The 23,981-nt window shown below is 35.9% G+C and overlaps 2 protein-coding genes across 3 annotated transcripts; both read left to right on the forward strand.

Annotated features, from left to right (window-relative positions):
- The first annotated feature begins 1,426 nt into the window (after positions 1–1,426).
- colgalt1b (collagen beta(1-O)galactosyltransferase 1b) lies at positions 1,427–16,917 on the forward strand. Of its 2 annotated transcripts, none has more exons than XM_067403049.1 (12): positions 1,427–1,735; positions 7,218–7,328; positions 7,422–7,539; positions 8,996–9,130; positions 10,001–10,205; positions 10,280–10,399; positions 10,475–10,566; positions 11,381–11,487; positions 11,730–11,862; positions 12,862–12,989; positions 13,168–13,374; positions 15,796–16,917. In XM_067403049.1, exons 1-12 carry the CDS (start codon positions 1,530–1,532, stop codon positions 16,061–16,063), a joined length of 1,830 nt encoding a protein of 609 aa, XP_067259150.1. In that variant the 5' UTR covers positions 1,427–1,529; the 3' UTR covers positions 16,064–16,917. The 2 variants fall into 2 exon arrangements, with proteins under 2 accessions (XP_067259150.1, XP_067259152.1); XM_067403051.1 differs by having other exon boundaries at positions 10,490–10,566.
- A 4,621-nt stretch (positions 16,918–21,538) lies between these two features.
- On the forward strand, positions 21,539–23,371 carry nxnl1 (nucleoredoxin like 1). Its single transcript, XM_067403058.1, has 2 exons — positions 21,539–21,864; positions 22,895–23,371. The coding sequence occupies exons 1-2, from the start codon at positions 21,539–21,541 to the stop codon at positions 23,214–23,216; spliced, it is 648 nt and encodes a 215-aa protein (XP_067259159.1). The 3' UTR covers positions 23,217–23,371.
- Positions 23,372–23,981: the final 610 nt, after the last annotated feature.

Below are 23,981 nucleotides of genomic sequence, written 5' to 3' on the forward strand. Positions count from 1 at the left end.
GACAGAAATAAGGTCAGTCTGGTTAGTAATAAGTGGAGCTGGTAATGCTGTTTGTGGAGTTGTTGAATCAGATCATCAGAGATTTAATGTCTTTTATCTTCAGTTCATCTAAGGCTGTGGCTGAAGAAAGTTGTAGTTTGTGTTCATTTCTCTTTCTTTCAGTGTTTGTTCACAGCAGGTGTTTAAATGATTGAAAGAATGTTTCAGGAACATCACACTAACCTTTAAATAACATTCTACTAACATTAAAGAAACTGGACAATTTATGTTCTTGAAATGTTACAAATCAACGTTCCTACAATGTTGAATTTTAGATCAAAATTAAGTTGAAAGAACGTTTGAGGAACATTATACCTTTAAAAACGTTCCTCTAACGTCACGAAAACTGGACATTTTTAACGTTCCCAGAACCAACACTGAATATTTAGAGAACGTTCTTATAACAAAATTCTAAAAGTTCCTTATAGAATTCATTTTAAGTAATTTTTTGTTTTTAAATCTTTGCATGACACAGCTCCTTCATACATTGCTGATCTTATTCATGTCCATGAGTCAAGAGTAGGCTAATGCACAAAATCTATATGTTCCGCAATCTAAACTAAAATCCAGAGGTGACCGGGCATTTGCGGTAGCTGACCCAAGGCTATGGAACAGTTTACCAGCGCATTTGAGACAATTATCATCTCTGAATGATTTTAAGAAACAGTTAAAAACATATTTTTTATTTTACATTAGCTTTTGATCAGGTATGAGTATTGAGGTATTGTCGCTGCAGCTACCGAGTTAGTCTTGAATGTTGGGTGTTCATAAATGCCAGTAGTGATGTTGTACAACGAGGACGTTGTCATGTCGTCAGTCATCAGACAGTATCCCAGTGTGTGTGTACTGTGTAGTGAGCCAGGGTCCTTACTGTCCTTACTAGTGCCTGAATTCGACTAGGGAGCTGAATGAAACACACCAGCAGATGTCCTCGTTGAGCGCTTCAAAACAGTGAATTTGTTCCATTGATTCATTTTCAGGAAGCACCATTTGCCATATTTGCTTCTCTGTTCTAATCTACTATTCTACTCATAGAAATCAGTATGTTTGTAGGCTATATCTGTCTCATATAAGTGTGTATTATGCCACGCCCATAAACTTTCTGGCAGATTCCATCAGAACTCAGCTGCTTTTCTTAAAGGGGCCGCCGCGAAATTAAAGGCGCACACGCAAGATTGTGGGTTTGTCACTCATAACTCTACAGTCTGTACAGTTTAATTACCATATATTATAATCTGTCTGTCATTTCCCAGATGATTGAGAGCAGTGTATTTTTCTGACTTTTTTGTACCACAATCTTTCTCTTTTTAGTAAGAAGCCCTCCCCTTTAAATCTCCTCCAGGGACCACCAAGAGTCTCTCCTTGTTTATGTCGGTTGGCAATAAATCGCCGATGGTCACTGTTCGCGTCAGCGCTCCGCGATCAGTCTCGCTGCTCTGCTTTTCTGCCTGATCTTCCGCTTTTTCTCGGGCGTCTCTCGTTCTCCACTCATGCATTTACTGTATTTCGTTTTCCTGCTGCTATGGACCGGTCCGGTGCGCAGTTATTTCCCGGAGGAGCGCTGGAGCCCGGAGTCCGCGCTGCTCGCGCCGCGGGTGCTGGTCGCGCTGGTGTGCCGCAACTCTGCGCACTCTCTGCCGCATGTCCTCGGAGCCATCGACCGCCTCAACTACCCCAAAGACCGCATGGCTCTATGGTGAGTCCCGGCGCATTGAGATTATTTGGCGTAATTGACCAGAATTGATGTCTGCGCGATTTCGTGTTTGACAGATGCGCGTCCAGCAGACGCGACGCTGGACTGATGTTTGCGTGTTAACTGTAATGCAGTGACTGCAGGCTTTCTGTAAATTAAGTGAGGGGAAGTAAACAATAGAGAGTTGAGTGAACTGAACTAACAGCAGCTGTGCTTATGAGATGTGATGTGTGATTTATCTCTGTTTGGGAGCGAGAGAGAGAGAGAGAGGGGTTTGGATCTATTCCTGCTGTGGCCTGTGTGTGTGCATGGAGGGGAAATGAGCAAGTTTAGACGTGTCCAGGGCACAGACACCCCCTCATACCCCAGCTCTGCCCCCTTTTTCCACTCATGCCGATCCGATCAGTCGACGTGTCTTTGTATCCGCGCACGCCGCATGAATGCGGAATTTGTGAGAAAACACAACAATCTCCTGCATGAATGAGCTGAAAACTTCCCTGCGGCGACAGCGAGATTCAATTCATGAAACACCTTCTGAATTTATGACCTCATAAAACATGCACGACATGCACATCTTTAATAAACGGATTCTATTGTTGATTCATAATAATTTAGAGCATGTTATAGAATGCATATACATCAAATACTTTACTATAAACAAATCCCCTCAGCAAGTCATTTCAGAAATGAACGTTGGCCCCCCCAAATTTTTTTGACACCCATGAAAGAAAATGCATTTGATTTGTTAAATGTTTTTGTAAAATAAGGAAAATCAAAATATCTCTCCAAGTGGCATTTAATTTGAAGAAAGATAGTAAAAGAAGTTTGGTTTTACATGATAAAACAATAGAAATACTAAAGTGAAGAGAACGTATGTGGATTGTTGAACATTTATGCATTTAGCAGACGCTTTTATACAAAGTAGAAACAAACAATTCATCAACAATGTTAATACACAATGCCAAGTTTATTAGACAACTAGATTAGATTGGAACAGATCACCCAAAAATGAAAACTGTCAATCAGGATTGTCCAAGTATTCTGGACTCTGTTTATAACCCAATAGAAGTTTTGAATTTACCAAAAAAAAAAAAAAAAAAAAAAAAAAATTGGTCCACACAACTCATGCATTATATACCAAAGCCACACATAAAAAAAAAAATGAATTGTTAGATTTACTTAAAAAGCAGCATCAAGTAGTTCCACACAATTGAGTAATTGTACAAATAACAATTTAGTTGTATGAACAAAAAGTAAAGCTGGCTATATTTCTTTGAGTAAATACAAATCATTTGAATTTGTCACTGTTACATTATATTATGTGCAGTTTACTTAATTACATTTATAGAAGTTTATTATATAAAGTGAACACATTTATTGACTTAATTTACCTTATTAAATTAATTATTTGCAAAATGCACTCAAAAATGATTCATTGAACAAACTCAATTGAACTGAGAGCAGGAATTAATCCTCTAAACATGCATGAGTGCTGACAGCCTAAACACAGTTAACACAATTCAAACACATTTCAGAAACTCCTCTAAATGTCCAACATAATTAAACACTAACATAAACTAACAACATTTTTCCCTTTACTGAAAACATATAAAATAACACTTAATCCCTAAATTTACTCTCTTAATGCAGTTTGTTGCAAAGCATGCTGGGAACTACAGATACACTGGCCAGTTAGTTATGTCAACATTAATTTGTGCGTTTCACTCAGCAGTGTTAAGTTGACTGAACACACACTTATGAAGTAAAGCTGACAGTACTCATTTTTAGTTTAAACAACTCAGGTAATTTAAGTTCATGTAGTTACATGAGTTTTTACAGTAACGTGAACAAGGATAGTTTGAGTTAAACTAACAGTAAAAGTTAATTTTTGAGTAAAATTTTGTAGTATGTACTGTAATTAATCAACTGATCAGCTCTTGTTGCTTCTTAAAGGAGTCATGAGTTGAGAAATCAATTTTTCCTTGATCTTTAGACATGTAAGCGATCATTGCACTATAAAAAATCCTGCAAGTTTCAGAACTCAAAACTTCATTGTTAGCTTTTATTGAAACCAAGATCAGAAAACAACTTGTTTTGGATTGTGTCACATTATGATTAAGATCAACGCCTATTTCTACATCATCACGTCTTTGGCCCCGCCCACTGGTGTGTTAGTAAGATGAGAGGGAGAGACGAGAGATACAGGATCACAGGACTAAAAAATAACTCCCAACTTACCCTAATGCTAGGAATTTATTTATTTTCAACTCATTAGAGCAGTATTTATTTGTATTCGGTACATTTCACTGTGGATTCTTTGGTAAATCAGTTGCAGGCTTTGCAAACAGACTTCCACTGTAAGATATGGACCGACGGTAATGTAAGTAACCATGTTCATCCTAATGCCTGATCTGTGATCAGTGATTTCTGATAGGATTCATGTACAGCCAGACATTATTTGTCTCAAAATCATTTATTGCTGTTTATGCGTCAGTAAATCAAGCTAGTGACTGTGAACTTCACATTACTTCTCTTAGTAGCATGAATATCATCTGTTATTTAAATGAAATAATATACAGAAAGCGATTAAAGAACGCTCCCTTGACAGTCACTGGAGCTGTCAATCAAACAGTGTGAGTTTATCAGTGTCTGAGTTCTGGACTCTCGCCAAAACTCATTATAATCAATGATGCTGTCTACGCTGCACAATGAATGCGATGGGAGTAGAGCTAAATATAATGCTATAATCAACACTTTTAGCTATTAGTTAATCTCAACGGCTGTAATAGTAAAAACAGTAATAGTTTCAGAGAGAGTCTTGCTCTCAAATCAAATATGGTGGCATTATATGTGTAACATCAGCTAACATCAAATAATGTTTGTTCTAGGGTATCATGTGACTAAATGAGTACTTGACAACAAACCATGATGATAAAAGACTTCATCTGAATTTTTGCCAAGTCGAATTGGGCTACTTTTCCACTGTTGTCACGGGTTGTTTTCATGTCTGCGGGTTGAATCGACCCCAAATAACGTGATATTTAGCCCCTGGAACGCAAATTTTACCCGGGGAGCCCCACCAAAAACGTGGAATTTACCCCCCGGAATGCGATTTTTAATGTGAGACCCCCCTGAAATGTGATTGAGCTAGTTTTGAGGAGCAATTGGACAGGTTTTGTTGTGGAAACCAACCAACCCTGTTAATTTGTGAACTCTCTCTTTACTGTGAATGTTTAATTGTTGGGCGAGTTTAAAATAGCACATGTAAAACATTTTTGACATGGTATCATCCTCATTTCACTCGGTTCAAAAGAGTCGCAGCGGGCAGCCAGAACTGAAGCATCGTTCTCAGCGTGTGTTTAACAGCCGAAACCGAACCGCCAGGGTTTGTGTCGCTGCCACAAACAGACCAGAACTAACCACATGCTGCCCGAGAGTCCCAGAGTCGGCTTTACCAAACTGAAACTGAGCTGAGTTTTAAAGAAAAAAGTCTTTGATGAACAAACAAACATCTTGGCAGATCTGTGCTTCAGCACACGCACATCATATTCCATATAATCTGAAGCTTTATTACAGGATCACACAAATCAGTGCTGAGAGGCGCTGACCGCTAACAAGTAGGCTCTCATCATGAGCGTAGCATTACAGCAGGAGAGCGCTGCGGTTCACACACTTGAAGATCGTGCTCAACATCTCCAGGGTTTCTCTGCCAGCTCATCTACATCTGCTCAAGTCTTTATTTTTACCCTTATATTAAGCAGTGGTTGCCGTGGGATGGGCGTCTCTGAGCTAGCGGCCATGTGATTGGTTCCCGCCTCAGAGCTGTGAATCTGTGCTGCGGTTTGGCGCCTTTCTTCTCTTGTGTCTTAATGACCTTAATTATCAAATGTGCGCTTCTCATATGATGACAGTCTATGAATCAGGCAGCCACATTACAGATGTGATTTTACATCCACTGATGTTTAATCACCATTTTAGCACCATAATTATATATAATATATCATGATAATATCGGTTAAAGGTTTGGGGTCGGTAAGATTATATTTTTAGTGTTTTTGAAATTCTCTTCTGCTTACCAAGGCTTAATTTATCTGATCAAAAATACAGTACAAATGGTAATATTGTGAAATATTATTATACAACTTTTCTTTTGTAATAAATTTAAATTGTAATTTATTCCTGTGATCAAAGCTGAAAATCTTTCTCAAGATACATTTATTATTATCAATGTTGAAAACTGTTCATACTATGTGGAAACCATAATACATTTAGTGTTTCATGATCTTTAAAAGAAAAGCATTTATTTGATATATATATATATATATTTTTTTTTCTAATATTTTGCTGTCAATTTAAATGCATCTTACTGAATGAAAAGTAATAGTTCCTTTCAAATTTCTTTTTTTTTTAACCCCACACTTATATATATAATATATATATATATATATATATATATATATATATAATATATATATATATATATATATATATATATATATATATATATATATATATATATATATATATATATATATATATATATATATATATATATATATATATAATATATAGTATATATAATATATATACTATATATTATATATACTATAATATAGTTGTTTATGTTGGAATTTCAAATATATATTTTTTTTTAATTTGCATGTTATTTAATTTCTCTTTTTGGATGCAAACCAAAATATCACATTATTCACAACAAAAAGTGTTAATTTCTGGAGATTAAACAAAAAAACAGCCAGTAGTAGTGCTTGTCTTTACAAGTTTAGTGAGAATAATGGAAGGATTCAGACCTGTAGGACACACACACACACACACACACACACACACACACACACACACACACACACACACACACACACACACACACACACACACACACACTCCTGATGGAGATAAACCGCTGCATCAGCTCTGATCTAGTGACTGGGAAAAAGAGGAATGGAATTTGCCCCAGGAACATATGTGTGTGTGTGTGTGTGTGTGTGTGTGTAGGTGTGTGTAGGTGTGTGTAGGTGTGTGTAGGTGTGTGTGTGTGTGTGTGTGTGTGTGTGTGTGTGTAGGTGTGTTTAATATCATAGCAGCATCTGGTAACCGTCTGTTCACAGCAAAACCTCGATCTCCCGCAGGCGACCTGTATGATATCTCAATGATCGATCGTTTTGATTCTTCAGCGTCACATCGATCGTCTGCTGAACAAAATCAGCTTTACTAGAATCACATGTTTCCTAAAGCTCACTGTTGCATGAGAGTAAGAGTCTCTCTGGTTCTCAGCCAAACGCTAAAGACAAGCTTCTCTTTCCAAAGGTCATGTAGTGAAGTTAAATATGGGGTGATTTTCCAGCACAAACTCAACATTGAGGAAAATGAAAAAGCTCTAATTATAGTCATTTGCTCCTGTCATTCATTTTTGGAGGAGCAGCCATCTTTTACATGTCTATGAATATTCAATCCATTTATATCTCCTCAGGGTGGCCACGGATCATAATTCGGACAACACCACCGCCGTTCTGCGCGAGTGGCTGATAAACGTCCAGAACTTTTATCATTATGTGGAGTGGAGACCGCAGGAGGAGCCCAGGTGAGATCTGAACTCATGTAAACGCAGAGGATCACAGAAACATCTGTACACACGTTATATATATGCATGTTTATTTGTCTGTGTGTTTCTCAGCATCTACGAGGACGAGAGCGGCCCGAAGCACTGGACGAACCTTCGGTACGAGCACGTGATGAAGCTGCGTCAGGCGGCCCTGGAGACGGCCAGAGAGATGTGGTCCGACTACTTCCTGGTACATCATCTAAAGTCGTGTCTGTGTGTGTGACGAGTGGCTTTACCCTTCACTGAAGTCAACTAGCATCATCCTCAGCTGTAATGTTCACTGTCAGAACTGACCCGCCTCATGTCACACTGTAATTACAGTCTGGAGAGGGTCACAGGTCACGTCCCGCTGCACTGATCCTGAAGTGCGTTTGCTCATCTAAAGTTAGCAGCACTGTGTTATTTCTGTGTTTATTTATGCTCCTCTGTTGTACCGGCTCTGCAGCTCTGTGATTTGCTCAGTTTTGAGGTTTTGAACTGGTTTTGTGCGTTTTAGTCCAAGTACTTTGTACCATTATAGGATTATACACACTTCTCACTGAGACGCATCAATCAAAACTGGCATTTCAAGTTCAAAATGATTCCTGTGTTATTGCATTAAGTTTTATCTTTGATAACCGAGTCAAACAGGGCTGTGCAATATAATCATATTGCAATTTTTTTTTATTTTTTTTTTTATGGATATTGCGATTTTAATTGTGATTTTGGCTATTGTTTTTGCTTTTTCAAATATGCTCCATTCTAAATGTATTCAGTGCACAAGAAGGGCATAACAAAACATTTCACAATGAAATAACATGGTATTAACAGCTTGATGGCATCTTTGGTGGAGTGTTTGTATTAGTCTTCAGAAGCCGTCTTTACAGATGCACCATGTCTTTGCATATATGTTAGATGATTGCGTTGGTAATTTTTTAGTGCCGTTTTGTTCCTTTCTCATGAGGCGTGATGCTTGCAAATGCTTGAAAAACGGATACTTGTTGAGTCGGTTCAGGCTGGCTTTGAGGTGTGCTGGACTTTGTGGACATGCGTTGATCATACAGTTTTTGATGGTGCAGTATTAAGTGCTGGAACAGGTTTATTGTATTGCATTACAGTATTCGTTGCAATAATCTCACAGGTCTTGCAAATGACACATCCTCTCTCCTGAATCCAAAATACTCCAAAATATTCTGATTAAAAATATAAGTAAATTAATAAATAAAATCACAGTCTTATGTGATTTAGAAATTGCATGTGCTCAAATCACGATTGTTTTGCAATTGCGAATAATTGCACAGCTGCAATCCAATTTCAAAACAACTCTTGATATAAATTATACGTAATATATCATTTATGTTACACATTCTTGGCCAATTTTTCTGCTGTGTAAATACAAAATACAGTAGCTAGTGCTACACATTTAAAGAAATGCATTTGTTTTGATGTTGGTTAACATACTAAAGCACTTGATTATCATTTTAACTTTACATTTATTCTAAAATATTTTACAGTTACTTAATTTGCAAGGGAGCTTCTGTTTAAAGCCGGCATTTGGTTCAGCTTTGATTCATCACTTTATATTTTTCCCAGATCTAAAATGAAGTGACTATAAAGCTCTGAAATGTCAAAATGCCACGCTCACATGTAAATGTCTCTGTTTGCAGGTGGTGGACTGTGATAATCTGCTGACCAACCGGGACGTTTTGTGGAAGCTGATGAAGGAGAACAAGACGATCGTGGCGCCGATGCTGGAGTCCAGAGCGGCGTATTCAAACTTCTGGTGCGGCATGACCTCTCAGGTGTGTGGAAACATGCTGCTTTTGCATTTAGTCTTCGTATTAGTCCTGTGCTTTTTAGGTTTTATCATATTTATTCAAATTTATTGTTAGTCAAATTTTAGTTGACCTAAAGTCTGGGCATTTTAGCCAAGTTTTAGCCAATGGTTAAACTGATAATCACGCTTGATTTGCTCAAATTTATAATCATGATTACTGATCACGATTGTTGCCATTTGAGAAATTTCTGAATTATTGCCCTTTCTCATAAGCATCAAAGGTTTGGATTTTTTACAGTTCGTCACTAAGAGGATTTGCTCAGATTTAATCGCAACAAACAGACTTTATTCAGCTTTCATTTGAGCAGAATATCCCAATGGAGATCGCTAGACTTCAACATATGTTTTCCTGCATTTCCAGATCAGATTTCCTGCTTTTTTTCTCAGAGAGAGTTTGTGCTCATGGTTGCCAGATTGTGAATATTAAGTTAAACACGGCAGAAAATATGTCCATTTAAAAAAGAAAAGCTCTTACTGACATCTGGCAACCGCAACCCATTGACTTCCATAGTTGGAAAATATTCCCTTTTGTCAATGAAAATAAAAAGAAATGTTGCCATGTTTTGTTTTTTACTTTTTTAGTTTTATAACTTTTATAAACATTTTAGTCTCACCTTTTTTCATCAACAAAATTGCATGTTGATATAGTCACGATTATTCTTCAATGATGACGGCGTCGCCTTAAAAATCCCTTTATCCCCTAAAGTGTCCTTTTAAGAACTATATCTTTATCGCTGTGGTTATAGTTATGGTCTTCAGTGTGAGCGGGAAAAAAGGACGTCGACAAGCACTTCTGTTCTCAGTCTTGGTTAGTGAAGTGCAGGTGTGTTTGTAGGGTTATTACAAGCGGACGCCGGCCTACATGCCCATCCGCCGGCAGGAGAGGAAGGGCTGCTTCGCCGTTCCCATGGTTCACTCCACCTTCCTGGTGGATCTGAGGAAGGAAGCATCCCGTCAGTTGGCGTTTTTCCCGCCTCATCCCGACTACAACTGGGCGTTCGACGACATCATCATCTTCGCCTTCTCCGCGCGGATAGCAGGTGCGTCTCAGACTGAGTAGATTCTGTTCTCATCGGCGGTACTTTCGCTTGAATTTTAATTTCGCTCCCCGCAGAAGTTCAGATGTACATCTGCAACAGAGAGACTTATGGGTATTTCCCCGTGCCCCTGCGCTCCCATAATACCTTGCAGGACGAGGCGGACAGTTTTCTGCACTCGCAGCTGGAGGTTATGGGTGAGTCACATGACTCCGGTCCTGTTTTGTACTTCCTCTAGTCTGAGAGCACAACGAAATGAACTTGATGTGAAGTTGTTTTGTGTCCAGTGCGCAATCCTCCATCGGAGCCGTCCGGCTACCTCTCGCTTCCTCCCAAACAACCCGATAAAATGGGCTTTGATGAGGTGAGGACCTTATTTTATTTATTCTTTATTTTATTTTTTTTTTTTTATTATTATTATTATTATTTTATTTTATATTATTTTATTTTGTGATATTTTATTTTATATTAAATGTTTTATTTTGTATTTTATGAATTTATTTTTTTATTTTATATTAATTGTTATTTTATTTTATATTATATTATAATTTATATTGTTTGTTATAGTTATAATGTAATTATATATTACATTATTTTATATAGTTTAAAATAGTGTAATATTTAAAAAGTGTTTATTTTATTTTAAAATGTGTTCTTTTATACTTTATCATTTTATTTTTTATTGTTGTATTTTATATTTTTTTATTTTGTACATTATTTTATAAAGTATCAAAATAGAATTAGAAAATAATTAATTTTATTTTATATTGTTGCTGTATTTTACTTTATTTATTATATAATTCAATATTACATTATTTTATGTAGTAATGTAAACTAGTGTAATATTTAAATAGTTTTTATTTCATATTATTCTGTTGTATTGTTTTATTTTTCATTATAGTATATTTGTTTTTATTTTTATATAATTTATATATTATTATTTTTGTATTTTGTTGTATTATTTCATTTTGTATTAAAGTATATTTAATTGTTTTTATTTTTATATAATTTATATATTATTTTTGAATTTTATTTTGTATTAAAGTATATTTACCTGTTTTATTTTTATATAATTTTATAATATTATGTCATGTTAAAATTATTTACTTTATATTGTTTTAGAACATGGTATACTATATGTTGATCATTCCTTTGTGTGTGTGTGTGTGTGTGTTCAGGTGTTCATGATAAACCTGCTGAGGCGTTCGGACCGCAGGGATCGTATGTTGAGGACTCTCTACGAACAAGAGATCTCCTGCAAGATCATCGCGGCTGTAGATGGCAAGTATGTCTCAAACACACTTCACACCGACACATGAACACACTCCTGCAAACACAAGCTTCCCATAATGCCCTTTCTCACCTGTCTGTTAGCCTCATGCACTGCAGGTTTACAGATGTGACGTACGTGTGTGTGTGTGTGTGTGTGTGTGTGTGTGTGTGTGTGTGTGTGTGTGTGTGTGTGTGTGTGTGTGTGTGTGTGTGTGTGTGTGTGTGTGTGTGTGTGTGTGTGTGTGTGTGTTTCAGGGCTCTGAACACCAGTCAGGTGGAGGCGATGGGGATCGAGATGCTGCCCGGATACAGCGACCCGTATCACGGCCGGCCGCTCACTAAAGGAGAGCTGGGCTGCTTCCTGTCACACTACAACATCTGGACAGAGGTGAGCCACAGTGTTGCATGTCTGCTGTATTAATGCTCATCTAAATGTGAATTCATTCATTAACATGATGTAATGCTGTCTTCACCAGTGTTTCAGTAAAAAGTAATTATTGAAGACTAGTAAACTCTAATAAAATAATTACAAAACAATAAAATACAAAACAGATACAAGTGAAAGAACATATTCATCAAGTAAATTCATTCATAAAATTAAAGTTTTAAAATTTTATTTATTATATAATATTTAAAATATATAATTTATATTGTAATAAAATAATACAAACATAATCGTTTTTTTAATATAATGTGCAAATATATTTAAATTTTGTATAAAAAAAATATTTTTTTGGATATACATTTTTATAAAATACAGAATTTAAAAGTGTTTTAATATATCTTTTATAGTATCTTCAATTATGCCAATATGTATACTCAATATATTTTTTATAAAATAACATGTTTTGTTTAAAGTAATTTAAAAATCATTGTTTTTTAATATTATTTTAAAATGTATATTTTTGAATCTATTTTATAAAATAATACAAAAGTGTTTTCTGTTAAACACTAATTTTATAATATCTTAAATTATGACGTTGTTTACTCAATATTACTATTTTTTTAAATAATACAAAATAATGTTTTTTTAAAGAAAATATTTTAAAAATATATATAAAATACAAAAAACTATTACAAAAGTGTTTTCTAGATATTTTTTTTAACAATGTTTAAATACATATTTTTATTTTTTGTAAAAATATAAAAATGCAAATAATAGTGTTTTTTCAAAGAAACCATTTGAATATATTTTTCATAAAATAATTCAAAAGTGTTTGTTTTTTTTTTCTCAAAAATAATGTTATAATGTCGTAAATTTATAGTGATGTGTTTACTCAATATATTTAAAAAAACTATTTAAGCAAACTCATGTATTTTATTAAAATTCACACATGATTATAAAAGAATGATTGTCATAACCTCTTGAATTCTGGAAATGTGTCAGATTGTGGATCGGGGGCTGAAGATGTCTCTGGTGATCGAGGATGACCTGCGCTTCGAGGTTTTCTTTAAGCGTCGCCTGCAGAATCTGATGCTTGAGATCCAGACTGAGCGGCTGGACTGGGACTTGATGTGAGGATACACAAACACACACACACACACACACACACACACACACACACACACACGCACACACACACACACACACACACACACACACACACACACGAGTCTGTAAGTGTACAGCGCCCCCTGCTGGACACTGAGTTGAGTTGCTCATGTGCTCTCTGTCTCTGTCTCATGCTCTCAGTTATATTGGACGGAAGAGGATGCAGGTGGACCATCAGGAGAAATCTGTTCCCAGAATCCACAACCTGGTGGAGGCGGATTATTCCTACTGGACGCTGGGATACATGATCTCGTTACGCGGCGCTCAGAAGCTGCTGCGGGCCGAACCGCTGAAGAAGATGCTGCCGGTGGACGAGTTTCTGCCCGTCATGTACAACAAACACCCCATGTGAGAGATTATCTTCATCTGTTCAGTGTTTCAGTGTGACCGTTCTGTCTACAGTTCATCTGTCACATTATTCTGATGATCTATCGTTTGATCCTTCTGATCAGATTACAAACTGTCGCGTCAGTTAGCTTTTACAAAGAGAAGTGGTCCAAAAAAAGTCTCAAAACGCACAGACAATAGAAATAATTTATTTTTTAATTAGAATAATAATACAATTTAGTTCATTAAAATTGTTAATATTTATAATAATAATAATAATAGTAAATATAAATATAAAACTATATATATATATATATATATATATATATATATATATATATATATATATATATATATATATATATATATATATATATATATATATATATATAGTGTATGTATGTATGTATGTATGTATGTATATGTGTGTGTGTGTGTGTGTGTGTGTGTGTTTTAATTTATTATACTTTAGTGTTATTATATTATATAATTTAGTTAGTTGACAAATGTTTTGATGGTGGTGATGATGATAATAATAATACATTAAAAGATTATTATAAGTAATAATAATAAAATTTAGTTTAAATAATATTTTTTTATTGATGATGATAATGATACGTTAAAATATAAGATAATTATATATAATAATAATAATGATAATAAAATGTATTTAAAATAATAATCATAATAAAAACACATCAAAAGATAATCATAAATATGGATATGGAAGCCTGTTTCCGCCACTAAAAAAAAAAAAAAAACGCCACTTAAAAAAAAAAGCCACTAAAAAAAAAAAAAAAAGATTAATTGCGACTTTTTATCTCAGAATTGCGAGTTATAAAGTCAGAATTCTGAGATATAAACTCGCAATTGCGTGATAAAAAGTCAGAATTCTGAGATATAAACTCACAATTGCGTGATAAAAAGTCAGAATTCTGACTTTTTTTTCTCGCAATTAACTGATGGTCAGTATCTCTGTCTGTAACAGTCTGTAACAAAGCAGCAATCCTGATGGTCTATTTAATGTATAATAATAACAAAGCAGTAATCCTGATGGTCAGTCGCAATGAAAGGAAACGCAAGCAAAGTAAGAACTGTGAGAAATAACGTTTCACAGTAGTGAGAAAAAGTCAGAATTCTGAGATATAAAGTCGCAATTGCGAGAAATAAAGTCAGAATTCTGACTTTTTATCACGCAATTGCGACTTTATATCTCAGAATTCTGACTTTATATCTCGCAATTGCGACTTTATATCTCAGAATTCTGACTTTATATCACGCAATTGCGACTTTATATCTCAGAATTCTGACTTTATAACTCGCAATTGCGACTTTTTATCTCAGAATTCTGACTTTATATCTCGCAATTGCGACTTTATATCTCAGAATTCTGACTTTATAACTCGCAATTGCGACTTTTTATCTCAGAATTCTGACTTTATAACTCGCAATTCTGAGATAAAAAGTCGCAATTAATCTTTTTTATTTTTTTTTTAGTGGCTTTTTTTTTTCTTTTTTTTTTTTTTTAGGTGGAGGTTTTTTTTTTTTTTTTTGGCGGAAACGGGCTTCCATACATAAAAAATAATTTTAACTACTTTTATTATTGTTTATTAATGATGTTTTTCATCATAATACATTAAAATCTCAAATAATAATTATTATTTTTAAAATAATTATTTTAGCATTATTATTAATAATAATATATTAAAATATTACTATAAATAGTAATATTTGAGTCACTTAATTTGTTTGTATTACTGCTAATAATGCTAATAACAATAATACTGATGTAAAACAACATTATAAATAAAATGAATTGTTTTTTGATTAAATTATTATTGTTATTGTTTATTATTAACCACAACAATACTAAAATTTAGCTAAATAACAATAATAACACATTTAAAGATGATTATAAACAGTAATAAAAGTACTTAGTTTAAAATTATTTTTTAGCAATGTTCATCATCATCATCATCATAAATTAAAACTTTTGTTAAAATAATTGTATTAATGATGGTAATATTAATAGTAATAAATCAAAATATTGTTATAAATAATAATACATTGTCACTTAAATTGTTTTTAATACTACTAATAATAACAATAATACTAATGTAAAATAGCATTATGATTAATAAAACAAATTTTGTTGTATTCAATTATTATTATTAATAGTTTATTTATTATTATTAATAATAATACATAATTTTGTTGATTAAATTTTTATTTTTAATAATAATAATAGTTGAAAGCATTATTTCACTGAACGTGTCTCAGAGGTGTGTGTCCATCTGTCCGTCTATCATGTGTTGTGTGTTCAGCTCATATATCATCATCATCATCACTAATGTAATGTCCTGTCTTTGTGTGTGTGTGTGTGTGTGTGTGTGTGTGTGTGTGTGTGTGTGTGTGTGTGTGTGTGTGTGTGTGTGTGTGCAGCGAGGACTACATGTCTCACTTCGAGCGGCGGGACCTGCGGGCGTTCTCGGCCGAGCCGCTGCTGGTTTACCCCACGCACTACACGGGCGACCCGGGCTACATCAGCGACACGGAGACCTCCACCGTCTGGGACAACGAGACGGTCCGCACCGACTGGGACCGGGCGCGGTCGCGCAAGAGCCGCGAGCAGGAGGAGCTGAGCAGCGAGGCGCAGAACTCGGACGTCCTGCAGTCACCGCTGGACAGCACGGCCCGGGACGAGCTCTAGACTCCAACACACCTCAACACTCACACACACACAGACGTCACCCGCTGTCCAGTGTCAGGCGTTTCACCCGTTACGCTTGAGAGGCGTGACCGGCACTGGGCATCACACGGTGAAACTATTACATGTACTTTAGATGAGATGATAACCTCCGATTCTCCTGAAATGCTTGACTGGGTGCACAGACACGGTTGGCTCAGTAAATATGATGCAATATCTTGATTTTATTCATTTGAATGGGAATCTCAAGGACATTATTGACATTTTAGATGGGTTAACCTGATCTTGTCAGGAGTCCTGGCTGATCCGTTGCGCTTTAGTTAAAAATCTACATGATTTTAACATGTCATTCCTTTATTACATGACGTAAGCGAGCGTTGACTCTCTCTGTGTGTAAAGCTGATTTTATGCATCATGGTGAGAATCATCATCGTGTAAAGACAGATTTTATCTGATAGTTGGCTTGCAGACGACTAATTTATTGCTTGTTCAGCTTGTTCATAGTCAGTGTAAATACAGAGCCGATGGACGTTCCCGTCATGTGAACCACACACAAGTGTTTTGCCTTTTGTTTTGATGTTCTCAGTTGCCTAAAGAGATTTGTGTGGGAGAATAGATTAAACTGAATCGTTTTTAAGTCTAGTAAAGAAATGCTTGTGTTTACGTGATATTTAATGTGCTAACTCAAGAAATGGCACTAATAAGTTTTAGCCGAGTGAAAATTGAGTGAAAACGTTTCATCATGGATCAATCCTTTCTCCTTTTCTGTTTCTTCTGTTTTCTTTTATGTGTTCGTCACATGTGACTAATCTGTACGTCTCCTGAATGTGCCTTTTATACCAAAGAATAAAGATTGTTTCTTAAAGTCTGATACCGTAGATTCAGTCTGACTTATTTGAAAGGGTAGTTTGAAGAGTAAAAAAAAATTGGATTTACTGTATGTGTGTGTGTGTGTGTTTGTGTGTGTGTGTATATATATATATATATATATATAATATATCAGGAGAGTTTAACAAAAATATTACAAATGTGACATTAAAAAGTGTAAAAGTCACTTGTATTTCTTAAGTAATACTCTCCAACAGCGACACCTGCAGGTGAAGTTACAGCGGGAGTCTGCGTCTCTCTTGCCTCCTCTGATCCCATTGAGTTTTAACAGAACCCCTAAAGTGTGCGGTGGGTTTAGTGCGGGGTATTTGAGAATGAATGGGGGAAAGTCACATGAGAGGAGGCAAAGGCTATGATTGGATCTGATCATTTATAAACAGTGATGGTGTTAAAGGTGCAATATGTAATATTTTCTGTCCACTAGAGGTCGCCAGAGGCCTATTCAAAACAAAGGCGTAGCTTGACGAGGCTAATAAGTTTGAGAGCAGAATCTTGTGACATGTGATCTTCACCTCAAGGGACGGTGGAAAAGAATCAGGATAGGACTTGGGAAGAAATCATGTTCATGGATGTGATTATTAACGTTACTGTAGTGTGAAGCAGAGCAGGAGCGAGTGTTGTGGAGCTGAACGAGGAGCTGGAGCGATTGATCAACACACGCCTCACGAGCAGCGGGACTTTTATTATGACACAGTCGCCGGCGCCGCTTCCGCTTTTCCGGTCATGAGTATGAGGTAACGCAGCTCTGTTTATCATATTAGAGACATTTGAGAGTGTTGAAAATGATTTTATAACGCTACTCTGCTGTGAGACACTGTTACACACTGCAGTAAGATAGATCCATTTTACAATATCAGATTAAATGCTGGATGATTGTGTTGATAAATGGCATGCAATTCATTTTAAAACGTATTGTATGATGGAGAAAATGCTGTATTACTGTTACTAAAAATAAAGCTGCATCTGATTATGCTATGTTAGCTACTTGACAAAATAGTGTTTTTCTCTGAGGCATGGTAAAGCATGAGAGTCGCCACAAATCAAGAAAATTTGATTTAAACATTAAGACTTGAGCTTAAAACAATAATTAGTTTTCTGTCTATAAACATAACCAAACAGTTGTTCCCTTGTCTATTAAAACATGTAAATATTAAAGTGTCTTTGGCGTTTCCATGGTTTCTACAAAATAAACCCGGAAACCGAGGGTAACGCGGGTATGACGCAACTGACAGGCGACTCCTCACACGTCCCAGAGCCTTGGATAAAATTGCAGTTTTCTCACGATTTACAAATAGTTGGAAACATTTGGGATATTATAAGTACTCAAGTGAACAAAATATTTAACACTGGCCTAGAGGTTTTTGGATATTTTACTGCAAAAATATTGCATATTGCAGCTTTAATGGAAGACTAATTAAAAATTAAAAGTGTCAAAATCGAGCTTGAAATGGCCTGAAAACATGATGACTGCGGGGGGTTTAGTAAACAATAAGCACTTGGGTAAAGTTGGTTTTATATTCGCACATTCAGACTAAATTCAGACTTTCCAATAAATGTGCAATAAATTAATGTTTGCGAATTTTAAGCAGCGACATGATATTGACAACCAACGACTGTCAACTTACAACAGTTTTCACAGTCAATCAAAATAGGCAAGTATTGTTTTAAAGGTATATTTACTTGTGAATGTCCACTGAATACGGATGTCTGAATGTGCGAATATAAAACCAACTTTACCCAAGTACAATCAGCTTGGTGAAATTAAAGGTACATCTTCATGTCTGTGAACAGTGTCTACTGAAACACAACTGAAATAAACATAAAAATGCACACAAACACTAACTTGATTACATTTATAGTTGGTTTTAATAAATAAAACATTATATGGTGTAAAAATACAAAATAGAATTAAGGAATTGAATTTGGTCTTTCTTTTTTGTATTATTTATTTATTTTTATGTTATATATACAGTGTTCAGGAAACATACACTTGAATGGCTGTAAAAAAGAGAAATATGCTTTTTGCCTGCAGGGTTTGGCTCAAATAGCTCTCTGCAGATGTAATTAATCGTCCCTGGATCAGTACAGAGTCATTGTTAATCTCACAGCATGAGCAGCATTAGTAGGAGAGAAACCCGAGAGCTCAGGTGAAACTCACATGACTTATTCTGCATGTGTATTATTGAATGCATCATCATCATTTCCCATTTAAAACTCATCTATATATCCATCACTATCATTTTGCCACCCCCCTGCTGTCCCTGCTCTCCCTCTCTCTATTGGATTATTAAGGTCTTGGTGTATTTTCAGCCAAGAAGGCTTAAGGGATCTCTGACAGACATGGCCATAATCCTTCCTGAGTGCGACATGATTCTTTTTTCACCATTGAAGTGAAACAAATATGCATTTTTTGAATCTCAGCGATGCATTCGGCAAATGCTTTGCTTTTGATAGTCAATTTAAATTATCGCATGTCAGATTAAACACCCCAAGAAGACTCTTTTGGTACTAATCTCTCACTCTCACTCACTTTCCACTCTCTCTCTCTGTCTCTCAATAGGATTATGACGGAGGTTTGGTGTAGATTAGGTGGTCTGTCCGCTGTATCCTCAGATCTCTCTGACGGGAGAGTAAATAAACACTGACTGAAGGATGTGAGACACTGTCTGGTGTGGCTTTAACCTTGTGTAGCCTAATCTCTGTGAACGGTGCATGTGCTGAAGGGAAACAACGACACGGTCAACCTGCCGGACCTCGTCCATCTGAACTCATGATGGTTCGGTTCTGATCCACAGCCAGACTCAGTCACTGAAGGTGCGTCAGCTGTGGCTTTTATGTTGATAATATCTTGCAGTAAGTGAGATTTTAGGGTTGTAGATGCAACATGCAGCTTAATAAATGGTTTAATGCTTCATGTTTAAATGGGTACTGCAATATTTCTGTAAAAGTTGTCTAGCTGTCTATGCCTACTTTTACATTTGCAGTAAAATAATAATAATAATGTATGCGTCTCTGACTGTAATGTTACTGTAATAGTGTATGTTATATAATATTTTTACCATTTAAAATAGCTGTTTTCTTTGTGAATATATTGTAAAATGTAATTTATTCCTGTGATCAAAGCTGAATTTTCAGCATCATTACTCATTCAAAATAGATAGCAAATCATTCTGATATGCTGATTTGATGCTCAAGAAACATTTATGAATATTATTAATGTTGAAAACAGTTCTGCTGCTTCATATTATTGTGGAAACATTTTTTTTCAGGATTCTTTGATGAATGAAAAGTTTAAAAGAACAGCATTTATTTTAAATAGAAATATAACATTTTGTAACATTATAAATCTTTAGTGTCAGTTTCGATCAATTTAATGCATATACTCTAAAAAATGCTGGGTTAAAAATGGACAAACCCAGCGACTGGGTTGTTTTAACCCAGTGTTTGTGTTAAATGTTTGACCAATTCGCTGGGCAGTTTTATTTAACTCAACTATTGTTTTAAAACGACTATATGGCTGGCTTAAAATGAACCCAAAATATATTGGAAATTAAAAAATATAATAATATACATAATTACTAGAGGCAACAATAATAATCAAATGGTGAATATTTATTAATAAGCAATTTAATAAATGTTTATTGTATAATTATCATGCATTTAACATATTAATAAATGTTCATTTATTAAACATATTTTGAGTTCATTTTAAGCAAGCAATATAGTCATTTTTAAACAATAATTGAGTTAAATAAAACTACTCAGCAGGTTGGACAAATATTTAACCCAACCGCTGGGTTAAAACCAACTACTGGGTTAAAACAACCCAATCGCTGGGTTTGTCTACTTTTTTAGCCCAAGTTAGGTTGTTTTTAACCCAGCATTTTTTAGAGTGCAATTTCTTTCTTGATTGTGTTAAGCAGTCAGTTGTTGTAATTAAGATTAGATCAAATTTTAGTTGTATGTTTGCCTTCTCCTTCAAATTCATGCACAATGAAAGCCCTAACCTTCACTCTAAAAAATGCTGGGTTAAAAACAACCAAAGTTGGGTTAAAAATGGACAAACCCAGTGATTGGGTTGTTTTAACCCAGCTGTTGGGTTGAATCTTTAACCCAACCTGCTGGGTAGTTTTTATTTAACTCAACTGATGTTTAAAAATTACTTTATTGATCACTTAAAGTGAACCCAAAATAGGTTGGAAAATAACATTTATTAATATGTTTAATGAATAATAATTAAATAATAAACATGTATTAAATTGCTTTTTAATGAATGTTCACCTTTTGATTATTATTGTTGCCTCTAGTAATTATGTGTCTGATTTTTAATTTCCAGCCTATTTTGGGTTTATTTTAAGCCAGACATATAGTCATTTTTAAACAATAGTTGAGTTAAATAAAACTACCCAGCACATTGGGCAAACATTTAACCCAACCGCTGAGTTAAAACAACCCAATCACTGGGTTTGTCCATATTTAACCCAACTTGGGTTGTTCTTAACCCAGCATTTTTAGAGTGTTGGCTTACACATTATATTATCCAGCATTGCTCAGTAAAACAGCACCCGCTCTCTCTCTTCAGAAGCTGTCATGGTGGACCTGTTCCTGGGGAAGGTTCTGGTGAAGAACAACAAAGACAAAGATGAGCTGGACACCGAGCGCGAGATCATCCTGCGGCTCCAGAACCGCATCCTCATGCTGTTCTTCGGCTCGGGCGAGTGTGAGAAGTGTCAGGACTTCGCGCCAACGCTCAAAGGCTTCTTCAAGAAGCTGACGGACGAGTTCTACGTGGAGCGATCGGCCCAGCTGGTGCTGCTGTACATCTCGCTGGACTCGTCCGAGGAGCAGCAGGAGAAGTTCCTGAAGGAGCTGCCCAAACGCTGCCTGTTCCTGCCCTACGAAGACCCCTACAGGAAGTGTGTGCTTTTTGTTCAGAATAGCATGTAAAATATGAGTACAGTGATTTCTAGTACAGTGGTTCTCTAACAGCGGGTCGGGTCCACACAGCACACGTCAAAAGGGTCTGCAAGATGGCTTTTAATTACTTAAAATAAGACATTTTTTTGAAGAGCCATTTGTGAAAATCTACAGACCTATTCTGCTTGTACATAATATGTAGCCTACTTACTATAGTAATTTAAATAACTTTTGCGAGCAAACACAAAGTTTTTCGGGGGAACATAAAACTACACTACAACAAGCTTCTTCCCTGGTTAGTGACATCACTAACCCTAAAATTTACATAAACCCCACCCCCGAGAACACACAACAAAGGGGCGGGGCCATGTTGGGCTGCTTTAGAGTGTTTAGAGTGTTGTTGTCATGCCGTCATTTTACACCGGACTGCTTCACAAACGAGGATCAATTCAACACAAAAGATGAACATGACGGCACATGCTAGTGGATGAGTTGAATCAACTCCACAGCAACTACATCAATTTATCCACTAACCATTCAGAAACGTCTAAAAGTTGTAACTTCTTCCTGAGTCTCTCCATCAGTGTCGACTCCGGTTTGAACAATGTAAGGCTGAACACTTTCATCATTTTGGCTGCGTGAGATTCTCCAGCTTTGTTGTTGTTGAGCTGTTAAAGCTCCACCCTCTTCTAGAAAGGGGGCGGGAGCAGCGGCTCATTTGCATTTAAAGGGACACACAAAAACGGTGTGTTTTTGCTCACACCCAAATAGGGGCAAATTTGACAAGCTCTAATAAATGATCTGTGGGGGATTTTGAGCTGAAAATTCACAGACACATTCTGGAGACACCAGAGACTTATGTTACATCTTGTCAAAGGGGTGTTATTGGTCTTTAATGACACTTCTAGTTAGCCTCCAGTGATGGGATCTTTGAATACTGTTTCTGACAAAATGGTTGAGAGCCATTAATCTACTGAAGTTTATGAACCTGTGTTTCCATCAGTAGCATCATGTTTGTGTTGTTTGCAGGGAGCTGGGGGTGATGTTCGAGGTGCAGGATCTGCCCAGGGTGGTGGTGCTGCGTCCGGACTGTTCCGTCTTAACGCCCGATGCCGTGGCGGAAATCTGCACGCTGGGGCCGGACTGTTACCGCAACTGGCAGGAAGGGGCGGAGCTGATCGACAGGAACTTCATGATGAACGAGGAGTTCGATGAGGGAAAAATGCGCAGTATGACCGACCCCATCCGACGAATCAAATACAAGGTGGAGGACAAGAAGAAAAAGAAGAACAACAAAAAAGATGATGATGATGATGAAGATGGAAATGGTGGAGGAGGACCTTGGGGCTGAGGTCTGAACATTTGCTTTGGATCGGCTGACGCAGAACATTAGCGATATGGACAGAAGCCACGAGTAAACGCTGTAGAGAGACACAGTTGAGTAAACGTCACTGGACAGATGAAATAGCAGGGCTGAAATGGGCAGATGGATGGCCTACAGTAGCAGTTCTCAATGATTTTGACTCCTATAAGCTCATCATTGTTCACAAAAATGGTACATTGGGTATAAAAACAAATGTTTTTAATTTACAGAAACTGTCCACAGATTAAATTAACAAAATTATTATAAATCAAATAATTGAATTTCAGGATTCTAAAACATGACAGGAATGGAATGTTCTTCAGTTTTCCCATTCTGAATTTCACTCTTATATATTCCTCACATATCCAGGTTTTCAGAGAGAATCCGGCACTGTACAAATTACCAGGATTTACAGGATTATTTTACAATGATGTAGTCAGATATTTACTGTGAAATAAATGCATGCTGGGTTATTGCCTGCCAAATTACTGTGAACATAATGCAATTATTAACATTAACAGTGTGGGAATAATGTTGTTATAGGGGTCAATCTTGAAGTCTGTCATTGTTAAATGATTGATACTTGTGCTCAGATTCTCAATTCCAGGATAAGTCACTGCTTTTCAAATACTCCGATTATTTTTTAACTCTCTGATTTTTATATTTCTAGATTATAGATGTATATAAATAATTATATACACATCTCAGATGGCTGGTGCAATATAAATCTATCAGTAAATCCTCTTTTTTTTT

This window comes from Chanodichthys erythropterus, chromosome 12, assembly GCF_024489055.1.
Source record: "Chanodichthys erythropterus isolate Z2021 chromosome 12, ASM2448905v1, whole genome shotgun sequence".
Classification (NCBI taxonomy): domain Eukaryota; kingdom Metazoa; phylum Chordata; class Actinopteri; order Cypriniformes; family Xenocyprididae; genus Chanodichthys; species Chanodichthys erythropterus.

Bases quoted from the DNA above. Each gene is read 5' to 3' on its own strand.
- nxnl1 (XM_067403058.1), top strand. From the start codon at position 21,539: ATGGTGGACCTGTTCCTGGGGAAGGTTCTGGTGAAGAACAACAAAGAC. The intron at 21,865-22,894 runs GTGTGTGCTTTT...TGTTGTTTGCAG, and splicing joins TACGAAGACCCCTACAGGAA to GGAGCTGGGGGTGATGTTCG.
- colgalt1b (XM_067403049.1), top strand. From the start codon at position 1,530: ATGCATTTACTGTATTTCGTTTTCCTGCTGCTATGGACCGGTCCGGTG. The intron at 7,540-8,995 runs GTACATCATCTA...CTCTGTTTGCAG, and splicing joins TGTGGTCCGACTACTTCCTG to GTGGTGGACTGTGATAATCT. The intron at 12,990-13,167 runs GTGAGGATACAC...TCATGCTCTCAG, and splicing joins CGGCTGGACTGGGACTTGAT to TTATATTGGACGGAAGAGGA.